The sequence below is a fragment of the Myotis daubentonii genome, chromosome 5, assembly GCF_963259705.1.
Source record: "Myotis daubentonii chromosome 5, mMyoDau2.1, whole genome shotgun sequence".
NCBI lineage: Eukaryota > Metazoa > Chordata > Mammalia > Chiroptera > Vespertilionidae > Myotis > Myotis daubentonii.
The window spans coordinates 91183193-91199851 of record NC_081844.1 but is presented as its reverse complement, the minus strand read 5'-3'; the positions used below and the strand labels follow the sequence as shown (position 1 = coordinate 91199851).

At 50.6% G+C, this 16659-nt stretch overlaps 1 protein-coding gene and 1 long non-coding RNA gene across 16 annotated transcripts in view; both read left to right on the top strand.

Moving 5' to 3' along the window:
* TNIP1 (TNFAIP3 interacting protein 1) overlaps positions 1–16659 on the top strand; it is a 53377-nt gene that overhangs the window by 32462 nt on the left and 4256 nt on the right. For 12 of the 15 annotated variants that reach the window (XM_059698934.1, XM_059698927.1, XM_059698937.1 and 9 more), the window contains 8 exons: positions 2169–2263; positions 4068–4188; positions 7334–7423; positions 9232–9297; positions 9424–9555; positions 12116–12244; positions 14161–14289; positions 16191–16316. In XM_059698934.1, the coding sequence (XP_059554917.1) occupies positions 2169–2263; positions 4068–4188; positions 7334–7423; positions 9232–9297; positions 9424–9555; positions 12116–12244; positions 14161–14289; positions 16191–16316 (888 nt within the window). The remainder of the gene's footprint in view (positions 1–2168; positions 2264–4067; positions 4189–7333; positions 7424–9231; positions 9298–9423; positions 9556–12115; positions 12245–14160; positions 14290–16190; positions 16317–16659) is intronic. The other 3 variants (XM_059698932.1, XM_059698923.1, XM_059698931.1) reach the window with 2 other exon arrangements.
* Positions 14296–15212, top strand: LOC132235861 (uncharacterized). The gene is made up of 2 exons (XR_009453109.1): positions 14296–14486; positions 14708–15212. It is a non-coding gene; the product is annotated as an uncharacterized LOC132235861 (long non-coding RNA).

Here is a 16659-nt window from a genome sequence, read left to right as displayed (position 1 = left end):
TGTACTTCCTGCTGGAATATAAGCCTCACAGGAGGGGCAGAGACTGTCTGTGTCTGTCATATGCATCACTGTACCCCAGTGCCTGGCACTAAATAGGTGCTTAATGCACATTTGGTGAGCAAATGAATGAATGAGTGAGTGAGTGAGTGAGTGGACTAAGGAACTCACAGGTGAGCTCTGTTAGCCCCTTCAATGGACTGTGACCTTTGTGACAACTCACCTCCGTCAGCTGCTTTGTGCGCAGGGCATTTCCCCAGAAGCTTGGAGGGAACAGCCCTCTAGCCTAGAAAGGTGGACAGCACACCCTGGCCTTCCCTTAGTGTCCAGGAGCAGGACATTCTGTTCCCTGGAGGCCCCACCCAGGGCTGTGGCATCCTGGGTATTTGCCCCGCCTGTGGGTAGAGGCAAATTAATCCGGTTCCTCTTCATTCATTTGTGGATTTGTTTCTTGGTTTACTCGACAAGATTTTCAAGGCCAGCTATGACGCAAGGCTTCTGCTAGACATTGGAACTAATTACAGTAGTTTTCTGTTCTCTGCCTCAGACCTCTCATGTCCGACCATCCCCAGTTCAGGCTTTGATGCCTTCCCAAGTCTCTCCTGGGAAACAAACAACTCTGAAATCCCTCAGGATAACAAAAGTTTTCCCTCAATCCCTGTGGTAGGGACTCCTCATTTCTGCTCCTCAGTTACTTAGCGGCCCCTTCATCTTGTGCCCTTTGGATTATGAGGCAGCCACAGGAAGAGAGACAAGAGAATGTGTATGGGCCAGCCCAGGACAGACCCTTATCACTTCCACTCACCTTTCCTTGGCCAGAAATAGTCACATGACCACAGCAAGGGGGGAGAGGGGAAGTTTGGGGAGAGGCCAGATTAGGGCCTGCCAGATGGAGTTTAATCCCCCTGGTGGTTCTTAACAGCTGTTCAACCTCATGCAAATTAACTCACCTGCCTTAACCTACTTTAAAAATAGACATGAATTATGTCGCTTTGAGGACACTGTGAGGCTCCTATGATGCCGTGAGTGGAAGAGCACCCAGCCACGCGCCTGGCGCAGTTAGGTGCTCACTCAGTATTTGTTAATGTGCCTGGCGCAGTTAGGTGCTCACTCAGTATTTGTTAATGTGCCTGGCGCAGTTAGGTACTCACTCAGTATTTGTTAAAGATTGAGTACTCAGTACGACACGGCACAGCACCATTGCTATTCTGCACCTCCCTCCCTTCCCCGTCTGTAATGCCCTGAGTCTGGCTGTCCATCTTATATGCCCTCACCTCAAAGCTCTTAGAACACAGGTCGTCAGGTATTATCGGGGGACTGACAGTTCAAAGGTGCTTGCCCTCTCTCGGTCTTGTTTGTCCTCTGAGGGACCCTGCGAAGGAGGCAGAGGAGGCGCAGTTGCCCACATTTTGTAGGGGCGGGAACTGTGGCTCAGAGGCGGAGGAAGCCTGGGCCACACCTGAGGAGGTGACCGGATACCCTGTCTTCTGACGTGCCATTTGACCACCGTGGAAGCCTCGTCCACTTCCCAAATCGACTAAGCTTGTAGGGCTCTAGGTCTCAGATCTTTACTGGTTGTTCATTCGTTTGGCCATTCAGTCATTCAGTCGTACGTTCCTTTAACAGAGTTAAGTGTCAGCCTGTGTAGACCCTGAGCTGGGCTGGGATCTGGCAGTGGACAAGAGAATGGGGAGAGGTCCCAGGCCTCAGGTTGCTCACAGACTAGAGAGGGTGGGTTGGAGTTGGATATTAAGAAAATTAGGACAAAAATGGCTCTTCAGCTCTCATTGCCACAAGTACCGAGAACAGGGGGCTGTGAGCAAGGATAATGGAGGTGACCTAACTCACTGGGATGTAGAAATCGGGGAGGGCTTCTCCGAGGAGGTGGTGTTTAGGCTAACTTGAAGCAGGAGGAGAAATCGGGAAGGCCTGTGGGGAAGAGTGTTCTAGGCTGAGGGAACAGCAGTGAAGGAGGGGAGATGGAGCTCTCTGCCTTGGAGAAGGAAAAGGCCCTTCGGCTGATTCTTGTGTGGGCATCCTCATGGCTGGCTTTATGAGGATGCTTAAAGGATATGGGTGGGCCCAGCCCCTCTCCTGTCCTCCAACATCAGCATGGATTAGGGATGCACCCCTCCCCTTCCCTTGTCCTCATCTACCCCTCTGCCCTTCAGACCCTGTGTGAGCAGCTTCGGAAGGAGAATGAGACCCTGAAGGCCAAACTGGACAAGGGCCTGGAACAGCGGGATCAGGCTGCTGAGAGGCTGCGGTAAGTCCAGGCTCCTCAGAGCGGGGATGAGGAGTCGGATGGCCGAGGAGGGGGCGGGTGCATGGCAGTGATTTCTGGGCTGAGGGCTCAGAGGTCTGGGGAGCTCTGAGGCCTCTGCCCAGAGCCCTGCTTTGGATGTCTTTGGTTCTTCTTCTTGGGTACCTTGCGGGGTGTCTATTTATAAAGTGCCTGGAGAACTTCAGAAGGTCTGTACAAATTGCACTCCTTCCTTGGGAGCCTACGCCTAAGCTTAGCCTGTGAACTGAGAACAGCTGCTGGCTGGTTGTAGGAGAGCTCAGGACTGTGCTGCCCCCTGCTGGCCATCATCCTGTTCTGCTCTGTATTCCTGAGAACAGCCAGGGCTCCCTCATCAGGGCTAGTGGATCATGGACTTAATTATGCACCAGGATTACCGAGGATCAGGCAAGGCCCCCATTTTACACTCCCACACCTCCCTCCTCACCAAGATTCTGAGACCGTGGGTCTGAGGCAAGACCTAGGCATCTGCATGTTCCGAAGGGCCGCTGGGATTATGATGTTGGCCGGTCCAGGATCACACTTGAGAAACACCGATCTTGACTGTCAGAACTCGAAGGGCCTGTGAGATCTCAGGGGCTAAACCTTGACCTCATTATGCAGAGGGAGACTGAGGCCCAGAGAGGCGTGTGAGGTCCGGATAGAGCAATAGTAACGACTGAGCCACCGTGCCACGTTGAATCTGCATATATTTGTTTACTTCCAAGTAGCTGGAGTTTTATAGCTCTAAGACTCCATCCATGGATCCAAAAGCCCAAGCTGGGGGAGCTTCCTGACTAGAGAGCAGGTGTACAAAGCCGTGTGACCTTGGGAAAACCACTTTACTTCTCTGTTTTTCTATTACGTGGAAACCCAGCTGGCAAACAGAACATAAATATTTTCCATATTCCAGTCACACTTTTATTATGTCCTGTATCACCTATCTTGTTATTTACTTAAATTTGAATCATGTTTTGACTTAAAAAAATACTATAAAGAAAGCTTTCACTAAAGTAAATGGAAGACAGCATTACCTCTACTAAGTAAAAGGTAATTCCAACGATAAATGTAGTGAAGATCAGAGGATGTTGTTGATTCTGGCAAAGTACCATTGCCCACTGAAGGCCCTGAGCCTGAAGCCTGCTCTCTCTCTCTCTCTCTCTCTCTCTCTCTCTCTCTCTCTCTCTCAGTAAATCATTTTTATTGATTTCAGAGAGAGAGAGATAAAAAAAAAAAAACCATCACTGATGAGAGAGAATCATCAATTGGCTGCCTCCTGCACTCCCCCTACTGGGGATTGAGCTCACAACTCAAGCATGTACCCTGACAGGGAATCAAACCGTGACCTCCTGGTTCATAGGTCAAGGCTCAACCACCGAGCCGCACCGACTGGGCAGCTATCTCCCTTTTAACAAGGGAGACTGGCGAGTACAAGAAAGAAGCTCAAGACATCACGCTGAGACTTTTCCCCTGCTCCACACCGGGAGTTGGAAGATAATTGGGGAGGATCACTAGAGTGTGATCCAGGGTTATTTAATGCAGGTTTGACTGCGTCCTGAGGATCCCATGTCTGCAGGCATCCCAGTTGGGGACACCCTGCGGTGATGATTGGCGACTCCTAGGGAAGCCCACAGATTGCCGCAAGGAGGTTAAGGATGCCTTTTGGTTGCACCAGAGGAAAGGTTTCAGGGCCTTGCCTTACACCCCAGGTCTCAGCTGCAACTCAGATGAATAGTAGGTCTTTAACCCAGAGCCAGCAACGTGATTTCTGTGTTTGCCTCCGACCCAGGGAGGAAAACATGGAGCTCAAGAAGTTGTTGATGACCAGCGGCAAAGAGGGTGTCTGCAGGCGACCAGGCTCACCCAAGATGGAAGGCGCAGGCAAGAAGGGGGTAGCTGGACAGCTGCAGGTATGTGGTCAGAAACTCCTTCCACAGCATCCCGCCTGCTGTTGCCAGCCTCCATTGCCACCTCCAGTGGCAGTGAGCTCACTGCCTCCTCAGCCAGTTCCGCTGTTCGAAGGTTCTGGTGTTAGATGGCTTTTCCTTAGCTTGGCCTGACAGTCCACCTCAATGGAGCTTCCACCCTCAATGCTTATTCTGCCTTCAGCCACATGGAGCATCCATTCCTTGCAACACACACGCAGGCTGCCAGCCAGGACCATGGCTCTGTGGCCCCCACCAGCCCTCTCTTCTCCAGGTGGAATAGCTCCAGTTCCATTGCTCAAAGACGGTGGTCGAGTCCTTGGCTCAGTGTGAGCACATTCCCTGAGCACATCCCACTTTACAGGGTGGCTCCTGAGCGTCAGCATGACATCTCAGACATTCCTGGCTTCTCAAGGGGCTCTGCTAAGCTCCTGTGATTGCCCGCGGGAGCCTCTGACATGGAGAGAGGGGGACATGGCCTGGTAATGCCACCAGGCCAGCCCACTTGCCCCCTACCCACCACCGCTGCTGTATCCCTGGCTCACAATCCAGTCCCCAGGCAGGAGCTGGCTCCTTGCCCTGCCAGGGCCTTTCCCCTGGCTGCAGGGCTGAGTCCCAGTTTCTTACTAACACATTTTCCCCTTTAATGGAGTTTAATGGCTGCACAGCAGGACTCAATTGTATTTAATAAGCCCCACACCTATGTAATTGTCCTAGTAAAACTTAATTACTTCTTACTATTGAGTTTACCCAAGACTCAAAAATCCAATCCATTGTCCTGTTTGGATCTCTTTTCCCCTGTAAGGTAGGCAGAGCCAGGACTATTACTCCATTACCCAGCCTTGCCTGGAGGCTGGAAAGCATGACCTTGCAGAGGTCATGTGGCATCACTAACCAAGCTTCCTGCACCACTCGCTGTGAGGCAGACCCGAGGCGAGGTGGGGCCGGGAACCACACTGGGAAGTGGCCATCTCTGCTTCCATTTGCCCCTCCCATCAGAGTCTGCCGTGTTTGTCCTCTTGTGGAAGTGACTTGGGGACTCCTGGTCTCTGGTTTCTTGGGATTCTGTGGGCAGGCCTCTTCACTTTTCCAAAGCCCTTTAATATCACCTCATCTCACTTGACTCCCCAGAAGGCCAGATGGTCTTTCCACCCTGCCCAGAGGAAGGCTCTGTGGGCTTATGGGCAGCGGTGAAGCCAGTGCCCTGGAGTCCCATGTGGGTTGAATGCTGCTGCCACCTTGGACAAGTTACATACTCTCCGGCCTCAGTTTCCTCCTTTCATAATGGCGATATTAGCACCTATCTCAGAGGGTAGTTGGAGGGTTCAGTGATGTGCCTATAGAGTAGGTGCAGTGTTTGGCACGTGGTCAGCAGTGAACATTAGCTGTTGCTTTTAATGGCAGATTGGGTGCCAGCAGCCAGGTAGTCTGACTCCTCTCTTCTTTGTGGAGGTTAAGAATGTACCCTCTGGGAGCCTGGCACCCCCTTTTCCTCCTTCCCCAGTAATGCTAAGCACAGCTCCCCTCCAGGAGGCAGCAGGCTTCTAGGGTCAGGCCCATCTCATCTTTCTCAGAGGAGGTGGTGGTCCCTGGAGGGTTCCCCCAGCTTGCTCCCTTTACTTCCGGTTCTGTGGTGTGCTTACAGACTTTAGCCTGCAGGGGGCACTTGAGCCTCCCAAGTTCTGCTCTCAGGGCTCACCCCAGGCCTTAAAGTCCTACAAAACCATGGTTCAGTGATCAAAACTAGAAAATACACTTGGGCACAGTACTGTTAACTAAACTGCAGACTTCAGATTTCACCAGTTTTTCACTCATGCTCTTCTGTACCGTGATTCCAGATCCCACATTGTATTTCGTTGTCACGACTCTTTAGTCTCCTCCAATCTGTCCCAGGTCCCAGGGTTCCTTGTCTTGTCTTTCATAAGCTTGAAAGGTTATACTAGCCATTTGTTTTGTAGAATATCCCTCAATCTGGGTTTATGGGATGTTTGCCCGTGCTTGGATTGGGGCTATGGACTTGGGCAAGAACATCACAGGAGTCTCACCCTCCTTACTGCATCATGTCAAGTGTCATTGCTGTGGCTAAGTGGGTGTCTGTCAGCTTTCTCTGTATAAAGTGATGAATTTCTCTCTGTAATTATTAAACACTTATTTTTAGGAGAAACTTGGAGGCTATGCAAATGCCCTGTTTCTCCTTCTGCTTTCGCTCACTAGCTTCGGTATCCATTGGTGACTTACTGCAGTGATTAGGAGAGCTGTAGTATTATAATGGCAGTTTTGCATTTCCCTCATTCTTTCCACGGTCACTAATTGGAATTCTTCTGTAAGGAAGAGTGTTCCTTCTCCCCATTTATTTAATTATTCAGCTATATTTTCCTACCACTATGGACTCAAGGATATTTATTTTATTCTTTGGATTATAACCCAATATCACGATTTTGTTTTTCTGGTTTACATTGTTCCGGCTTGGCTGTGGGAAGCTCTTTCAAGTTGTCTCCTATGCCCATTTGACAGGCTGTTATTATTATCATTATTTTTTTGGCACTTCTTTACTTTCTGACACCATGAGATGCTCCAAACCCATTCCCTGCCCCAGCCCTAGAATTAACCCCTTGTCCAAGGAGTCCTGTTCCTTGTTGTTGGAGAATGGTATTTAGGAACCAAGATCTGGGCCTTAGGTGTGCTCGTTGCTACTGGAGTGTCACTGCTTTAGGCTCTCTCAGAGAACAGAGCTAGGAAGTATGTGTACGTGTACTAATGACATAGACATCTTTATTTTTGTATCTTTCTAAAAACATTTTAAAGTAATTGTTTTATAAAACATTTAAAAATATATAACTCTTACCTCCAGGCCAGAGGATTTTGGGTTGACATGGGGATGGAGGAGGGGAGAGCAGTTGGCAGTGCCTTAGAGAGAGAGCTTGAGCAGGGAAAGAAGTGACTGTGGGAGGAGGGCCTAGGAGCCCCCGTGGACTTCCCGAGGGGGTTTAGTCATGGCTGGGATGTGTAGCAGTGTCCTGGTGGGTGGGAGGGTAGAGAGGTGGGGGCAAACAGCTAGGTGAGGAACCTTAGATCAGTGAGAGTATTGTTATCTGAAGCTTCGCTAAAGGCCCTCTGTGTTTCTCCCCAGGCTAGTGCAACAGCAAGTAAGATCCCAGAGGCGGGAGCCTTGGGTGCAGCCGAGAAGAAGGTGAAGGTGCTGGAGCAGCAGCGCACAGAAGTAGGTGGCCTCCTAGGACCCACAGGACTAAGGCCCTCCCTGTCCCCTGGCCCTGGTTAGTCCGAGGGCACCATGGTGAGTTGCCATGGTGACCACTGAACCATCTGCCCATAACTCGCTGGACTTTTCTTAAATCTTCACCTGAGGATATGTTTTCATTGATTTTGAGGAAGGGAGAGAGAGAGAGAAACATCAATGTGAGAGAGAAACATGGACGGTTGCCTCCTGTATGTGCCCCAACTGGGGATCAAACCTGCAACGGAGGCATGTGCCTTGACCAGGAATCGAACCAGCAACCTTTTGGTGTATGAGTTGACACTCCAACTAACTGAGCCACCCAGCCAGGCTGTCCTGGAATCTTGTCTCTTGGTCAGTCCCCTTGCCCACAAGGGTCACTCTGAGGAGGTGGTATTTGGGGCACAGCCGCCTAAAATTGTTGGCAGGGGAGGGGTAATTTGGGAAAGCTAAACCTGAATGGTGGAAAGAGGTTGTGATAAGGTGGGTGAGTTTCAGCCTCAGGAATGGGGAGCTTGGGGTTCATCGGTCACCTTGCGACTGGTTTGGGGGGGGGACTGTCATAGAGGGAGATCCCACGCCTTGTGGCACTGCTTCAAACCAGCGGAGAACCCCCAGATCGAGGCTATTTCCTTGTCTCATGCCTGTTCCCCCTCCACCTCCCGCCCCCAGGTGGAGCCCAGCCCCCTTTGTTCTCTGAGCCCCTCCTCTCTGCGGTGCTCCAAACTTCTCCTGGTCCTGGGCCTTTCTGCCTCCCTGGCCCCAGCACATTGGGAAGGCGGGCTCCATTAGTCCTTTACCTATGTACATATTAATTTTAGTTTCCTGCTTGCATTGCCCTAAGGTATTTTATCTGATTAGCAAAGTAATATAATGTTCATTATAAAAAGATTGAGAATCTCACCTCCTAGAGTAACAATTAACGGTTAGTAACAATTCATTACATATTCCTTGTTTTCGTCTATGTACTCACTAATGTATAATCTGGTTTTTAAAATAGCAGAAAAAATTGTACATATTGCATTACAAATTTCTTTTTTTCTTTAAAATAAACTATAGCTTTAAGGATGTACATATACATGTACATATGTATATACCTTTAATATATATGTATATATTTAATATATGTATTTCTTTAATTCTGAGTACTTTTTATTTTATGTTTCTGAAATTGGGATACCCTTTCCCATCATTTTATTTGTGATGTAGGATTGTTTTCGGTCCCGGAGGAATTGTTATATCGAGAGTATGACAAATAAGTAGTGTCACCTTAGAACTGAGGCAGCACATTAGGTTTTCTGAACAACTGCATGGCGTTCCGCTTCTGATTACCCTGTAATTTCTGACACCCATCTCCTATGCCTAGGTTGGCCTCTAGATTGTTTTGTAATACAGACGTTGAAATGATCACAATATACATATATTTTTATGCTTCTTTTGGTTACTATTTTTAGAGTAGAATTACGGGGTTAGAGAGAACGAGAATTTAGAGTTTTTATACATAGTCCCAAACTGCCCTCTAAATGGGGGTGTGTTTCATAATTCTACACCGAACTGATATACAGTTTTTGTGTCTTAGTGTTAGTCTCGCTGCCCTGGAAGGATAAAATGTGGCGGCTGATAGAGGGACTCTCTTTGAGGAGCACTGAGTTTTATTGAGAAGCAAGAGATTGAGGCAGCGTCTGTAGCCAGCGTTCGCACACACTGTGTGCTGCTGGGGAAGCTGGTGTGCGAGGAGTTGGCTGTCTGTGGTCCTCTGCTTATCCCCTGCTAACCCCGCTCTCTTCCCACAGCTGCTTGAAGTGAACAAACAGTGGGACCAGCATTTCCGGTCCATGAAGCAGCAGTACGAGCAGAAGGTAGTGTGGGAGTTATGGGAAGTCAAGGCTGAGCCCAGGTTCTCAGCTGTTGTCAGTGCATTCCCCCCGCCGCCGTCCCTTGGACAGTCACGCTCACGCACCCCCTCCCTCTGCCTCTGAACCCAGATCACTGAGCTGCGCCAGAAGCTGGCGGACCTGCAGAAGCAGGTGACTGACCTGGAAGCTGAGCGGGAGCAGAAGCAGCGTGACTTTGACCGCAAGCTTCTCCTGGCCAAGTCCAAGATTGACATGGAGGAGGCAAGTGTGGCTGCTGGGCCCTGGGGGTTTGGCTCGGGGAGGCCTGCTCCTCCCTCCCCAGTGGAGTAAACACGCCAGGATTCCAGCTCCGGCTCTGGTGCAAAGGGCTGTGTGGCCACAGGCAAAAGCACTTTCCTTCCCCTTGCCCCACTTTCCCATCTACACATTGAGAAGATTGGAGTAGCCATTGCTTTTTATATTTTCTTATTTTCTAACAGAACTTTTTGTTTAATTAAAATCTGTGGGCTAGGGAAGCACAGAATAGAAAAGAGAGAGAAGCAGGCCGGCTCTGGGGCACTTGATGGGGTGGGTGCTGTTGAGTGTTTGAGTTGTGATGGCTCTTGGTTGGGGACAGAGTTTCTTTATTCATTCATCTAGTCCAGTGATGGCGAACCTGTGACACGCGTGTCAGAGGTGACACGCGGACTCATTTTTTTGGTTGATTTTTCTTTGTTAAATGGCATTTATTATATAAAATAAATATCAAAAATATAAACCTTTGTTTTACTATGGTTGCAAATATCAAAAAATTTCTATATGTGACACGGCACCAGAGTTAAGTTAGGGTTTTTCAAAATGCTGACACGCCGAGCTCAAAAGGTTCGCCATCACTGCTCTAGTCATTATTTAACAGATCATACACTTGGCACTGCTGGGCGGAGAAACTCAGTGCTGAACCGTCCAGTCCCCGCTTTGAGGGGGAAGAGACGCTAAACAACTGATTACAGAAGCAAATAAGCTGAAGCGTGTTAGATACTACACAGGAGAAGTGACAGGGACCGGGGAGGGGCAGGAAGAGGCATCAGATTCAGTCATGGGGCCAGGAATCTGCCCCCTGAAGAAGCAGCATCTGATCTGTCCTCCATGTGACTGATTCCAGCCAAGGCCCTCGGGGTCCTGTTACGGCTGAAAGAGGAAAGGCCGCCTGACCCGCAGACTTCTGGGAGATTTTATTTATGTCGTGATGCCTTCCCTTTCATGGGAACGGCCCAGGCTATTATTGTTTAGCTTCAAAATGGACATTTTCAACACGGTTTGCATTTCAGAGTTCCCTCTCGTCAGCATAGGTCACCCAGGGGCCTTGTCTGGGCTGTCGCCTGCCTCCGTGACCACGCCTCCCTTGAAGATGAGGATTAGGCAGGACACTGCCTATCTTTTCTCTTGAGTGCAGTCACATCTTGTGACTGTCAGCCTGTGACCCCTAGCTCTTTGGTCCCTTCTCCTGGCTCACATCAGTAGGTAGACACGTCCCTGGATCTGACAGCACCTCCCTCTCAGCTGGGGGGAGGTGGGATGTTTGGAGACACAGCTCAGCCCTGTAGATAAGGGCACATGGCGATAGAGGCCGTGCTAATCCTGGAGCCTCTTCAACAGGAGTCCAGACCGGCTCCCACCCGTTCTGACCAGGGCTGCCCTCGGCAACCTCTGGCTGCCTGTCCCTATTTTAAACACTTCCTGTGACTTGCAAGGTGAGAGAGAGCGCTGGAATTAAGATACCTGGGCTCTCACCCCAGCTCTCTGTGTAGCCTGGGAGAAATCATCTCCCCTCTCTGCACAGTCATTTCCCATCACACAAAGGGGCTAGGACTTGATGCTCTCTAAGGGCCAATCCAGCTGTGGCCCTGCAGTGAAGGGACCCTGATTGTTCCATAGTGGGTGTTGGAGCAGTGCTTCCACCTTGAAGCCTTCCCTGATTTCTTCTCGGCTATTGTGCTCTCTCTTTAACCTTACAGGACGGACTGTTTCTCTGTGTAGGAACACTTTCTGTCTTATGCTACTTTTATTTCTTTGAGTGTTTTCTCTCTAGGTTCAGAGACTAAAAAGCAGAAAGATCTTTTAGAGATTCTTAGTGGTTTCTCACTTTCTATGTCACAGAAGATCCCTGTGCAAATCTGGCAGAAACTATGGCTTTTCTCCCTAGAAAATTGCACAGGCAAAATTTTATACTGTTTTGGGGCTCACAGACTTCCTGAGGTCCATGTGTGACTCTCGTTAAGAACTCCTTGCCCTGGCCAGTGTGTCTCAGTGGTTAGAGCATCAGCCTGTCCACCGTAGGGTCTCGGGTTCGATTTCTGGTCAAGGGTGAGCACCTAGGTTTCAGGTTTGATCCTCGCCCCCAGTCGGGGCACATGCAGGAGGCAGCCAATCTCTCACATCAGTGTTTCTCTCTCTCTCCCCCTCCCTCCCTTCCACTGTCTCTAAAAATGAAAGGGGAAAAAATATCCTCAGGTGAGGATTAACAAAAACAAAAACAAAAGAAACTCCTTGCCTATGGCAGATAGGTAAGCTTAGACCAGAGCGGGCTGTGACAGTGCCCCAGGTCTCAGCTGGTGGAGGAGCTGGTGTCAGAACCCAGCGCCTTTCACTCAACCAAAGTGCCTCTTCTTTGAGGTCAGGCCCTTTGGGCATTACTGCTCTGACCCCAGGTGCCTTGTGTGAGCACAGTGAGGGCTGCGGAGTGAGAGCAAGAGAGGAGGCATGCCGGAGAGGTGGGGCGGCAGTGCAGGGAGTCCCAGTCTCCTGCAGAGGCTCCAGCTTACCCACCCTGTGCTCCCTGCAGACCGACAAGGAGCAGCTGTCGGCAGAGGCCAAGGAGCTGCGCCAGAAGGTCAGGTATCTGCAGGATCAGCTGAGCCCGCTGACCCGGCAGCGGGATTACCAGGAAAAGGAGATCCAGCGGCTCAACAAGGTGGGCGCCTTGGTCCTGGTCCCTCGGGCACCAGAGCTTCCCTGAGCCCAGCTCCGACCACGCCCAACCCTCAGCTCAGGAGGGGCAGGTCTGGGTCAAGGCATGGGTGCTGAGGGCCTGGTGTCACCCGAGGCTCCCACCTCTGCCTTCTCCTCCCCGCGTGCAGTGGCCAGCCCTGGGACAAGCCTGTGCTCGCTCCCCTCCTGCCCTTTACGTGCCGTCTCCTCACTCGGTGCCACCTTGCTCATGGTTCAGGTGCAGCGAGGCCTCCCACAAATCTGCAGGTCGCCCTGTTCTGCGCACCTGGAGTGCCAGCAACTTCTTTCCCGCCCTTCTCGCATTTTCTTGTGATTACTTATTTAACATCTGTCTTCTCATGCAGTGGTGGGAGGTGCGCGTCTTCACAGGGACATATACCCCCAGTGCCTGGCACAAAGCACATGCTCAGGGAATACTCGCTGACGGGAGTGAGTGAGCACAGGCCCCGGGGTTCCCACCCTTGTGAAGTAGGACCCAGGGAGACAGGGCGCCCGGGGTGGGCTGCGGAAAGCAGAAACCCTCTCCTCCGGGTCAGGCGAGTGGCAGTGAACGGGCCAGGTCTATACCCTCTCTGGGCCTCCACGTTGCCATCTGAACCCTCTCTGGACTCATTCTGGCCCTGCCCACCTTCCAGTGCAGGGTTAGAGGAAGGCATTGCCGCCGGGAGCGTTGGGAGGAAACCTCTCTGAAGGCCTGGAGTTGCTGAGTCTATGGGCCAGCTTTTCCCCTCTGTTGGTTTTGGTATTTGAAAAGCATTGATCATGATGAGTGTGGATCCTTGGGACCTGATCTCAGAGAAAAGAATGATGTGTTCCGACCTGGGGGACTCGGGGTTAAAATCCAGGCAGAATACTGTAGATGGTGCTGGTCATAGGGATGGCCCAGGCAGGATCATGCCCCCCAGGTTTCCTTGGCATAGCTGGGGACAGAGACACAGGTGTGGATGACTGATGCCAGGCCCCCCTGCCCCTGGACCTCCATCTTCCCACCTAAAAAATGGGGCAGAGGGAGTAGGAGGATGAAAGGGAGCCATCGCCTCCCCTCGCAGCATCCCGAGTCGACTCTTGACTCTGCTTTGTTCCTGGAGGAGTCAAGCTGACCAAATGGCGGGCCCCATCCAAGTTGGGGGAGGTTTCCTTGACCTCCGTGCCATCCAGGAAGGCACCTTGGGCAATGTTGCCACGTGGAGGGCAGAGGCCCTGCTGTCTAAGGGGCTGAAGCTGAGGTGGGGATGAGGGTGGCCAGTCGTGAGGTCTTCCAGAGTTCTCGCCTAACAAGTTAACAGGTCTGAAGGAGAAAACCAGTTAATAAAAACCTTTTAAGAGGTGAGCAAGTTGAAATTAAAATCCAGTCTAATCTAACTCCAGGAGGGAGGAGGATGGAAGGGTTGGTTTAGTGGGAATGGGTTGTAAAAGCTGATGGATCTCAGGCCAGGCCAGACTGAAGATTCTCTGGAGGGACTTAATATTCCTTCTAGGTCTGGGTGCTGGGCTTGAGCCACACCTGCTCCGGGAAAGGGAAATTCTCCCTCTTCATGAAGTTTAGGTTAATAGCATACACTGGATTTGAATCCCCACGTTGCCATTTGCTGTATGGCTTTGGACATATCACTTCAGGTCTCGGAACCTCAGTTTTCACATCTGTAAAATGGGGATAATAGCCTTTTCTTCCTGGGACTGTAGAGAGGATTCAGTGAACTGATGTGTGCATAGTATTAATGACTAGGGTAGCATTTATTAAATAGTACTGGCAGTGGTGGTTATTGTTATCATTATTGTCAGGAAGGGGGGGAGGGGGCCCTAAGGATGACCCTGTCAGTGGAACCTGACTTTCAGGGCTTCTGCTGATGGACCCATCTTCTCTCTTCCTGGTCTCAGGCCCTAGAGGAAGCTCTGAGCATCCAGGCCTCCCCATCGTCTCCAACAGCCTTTGGGAACCCAGAAGGAGCTGGGGGCCTCCTCAGAAAACAGGAGCTGGTCACACAGAACGAATTGCTGAAACAGCAGGTGAGCCTTGGGGGGAGGCCAGGTAGGAAGGAGGTGGTAGTGGGAGCTGGAGCATCCTGAGCACCAGGATGGGCTTGGCATGACGTGGAAGCAGTTACTGGTAGTCCACTTCCTGCCTTTGGCCAGGACCCCAGTCTGGTTATAGGTTTATCCTTTCCAGCATTGTGTCCCTAACTAGTCATTGCTCTAGGACAGCCGTGGGCAAACTACGGCCCGCGGGCCGGGTCCGGCCCGTTTGAAATGAATAAAACTATTGAAAAAAAGACCGTACCCTTTTATGTAATGATGTTTACTTTGAATTTATATTAGTTCACACAAACACTCCATCCATGCTTTTGTTCCGGCCCTCCGGTCCAGTTTAAGAACCCATTGTGGCCCTCGAGTCAAAAAGTTTGCCCACCCCTGCTCTATGATTTAGCCATCCTTACCCCAACTATGCCATTATCTACCTAGTATTTTAAGAATAAGTTTTAAATAAATTACTTTCAATAAGTGTAATTAAAAAGGAGCTTTATATCACTATCATAAATAGAAAAACCTGTTTGTTATTTTCCATAATTAAAAAACTAGCTGTAAGCAAGCAAAACAGTGTTATTAAACCTGAGCCGGATACTCTTGTCTGATGAAGACTCTGAACTTGAGTCCTCATTCCCTTCCCTTAAGGCGGTGGTTCTCAACCTTCTGGCCCTTTAAATACAGTTCCTCGTGTTGTGACCCAACCATAAAATTATTTTCGTTGCTACTTCATAACTGTAATGTTGCTACTCTTATGAATCGTAATGTAAATATCTGATATGCAGGATGGTCTTAGGCAACCCCTGTGGAAGGGTCGTTCAACCCCAAAGGTGTCTCGACCCCCAGGTTGAGAACCGCTACCTTAAGGGAAACTAACACATACCAGAAAGGCCTTAAAGACATACTAGCAAACAACAGACTTTCCCCTGGGACGGGAGGTTTGAAAGGAGGTTGAAAAGGTCACGCTGTCCCGTGTGTTTCCATGTGATGCCGTGCAGGTCCCAGCCTCTTCCCTGCCAGGCTCCCAGGAGCTGTGGGAGAGCTTTGTAAGCCTTTACTCTCGGAAGGTCTTCCATCCACACTCTGGTCCCCTAGCCTCGCCTCTGGGGCCAAAGCAGAATGATAGGATTGGACTGGCTAATTGCTGTCAACATCCCTGCCCTAACCAGTTTGGCTCAGTGGATAGAGCGTCAGCCTGCGGACTGAAGGGTCCCGGGTTCGATTCCGGCTGGGGGCATGTACCTTGGTTGCGGGCACATCCCCAGTAGGAGGTGTGCAGGAGGCAGCTGATCGATGTTTCTAACTATCCCTCTCCCTTCCTCTCTGTGAAAAATCAATAAAATATATTTTAAAAAGTCATGCATCCCTTGTTTAAATGAAACCCTGTGTTGAAGCCAAGAATATAAAATAGGGGGATCCACACCTGGCTCAGTGGTTGAGCACCGACCCATGAAGCAAGAGGTCACTGGTTCGATTCCTGGTCAGGGCACATGCTCGGTTTTCGAGCTCTATCTCCACTAGGGGCATCAAGAGGCAGCAGATAGATGATGTTTCTCAGTCATTGCTGTTTCTAGTTCTCTATCCTTCTTCCTTCCTCTCTAAAAGTCAATAAAACATATTTTTTAAAAAATGTATCTAAGACATAGTAAATAAATAAAAAGTAAATTAGGGGGATCCAGAACTACTTTGTTTGAAGATGGGGGTGGGGCTGGAGGTGTACACATTCCCCACTCCCTGGGGGCTGTCGAGATGGGGTGACACCAGCTCTGATGTCTGTGACTCTCAGCAGCCAACCCAGGATTCTGGGCCTCAGCAAGTCTGAGCCTCCACTCAGAGCTGTCCCTCCCCCTTCACCCCTTCCCTCTCTCCCCTCCTCACCCCTGCAGGTGAAGATCTTTGAGGAGGACTTCCAGAGAGAGCGCAGTGATCGGGAGCGCATGAATGAGGAGAAGGAAGAGCTGAAGAAGCAGGTAGAGAAACTGCAGGCCCAGGTCACCCTGTCAAACGCCCAGGTGAGAAGAGCTGGCCCGAGGAAGGGGCCATGGGCCTGCCCTCGGGACGGGGGCATGGATTGCAGGGTCCCTGGTTGTGAGCCTGGATGTCAGGATCCTCACTGCTTCTCCTTCCAGCTCTGCTATAAGTTTCTGTGGATTTCAGGGGGACATGCCCACCCCGCCCCTAACCTCTAGCTCTGCCTTTCCACGGTCAGTTTTGGTGCCTTTAAAGAGCAAATTCGGGGATTGGCCCTGAGCCCCCCATTGTCTCGCAGAATGCACCTGGAAAATGTTAATGTGGAAGCGCAGAAGCAGTGAGCGCACCAGACGCCTCCTGCCCGGCGTTCAGACCTCCCACAGT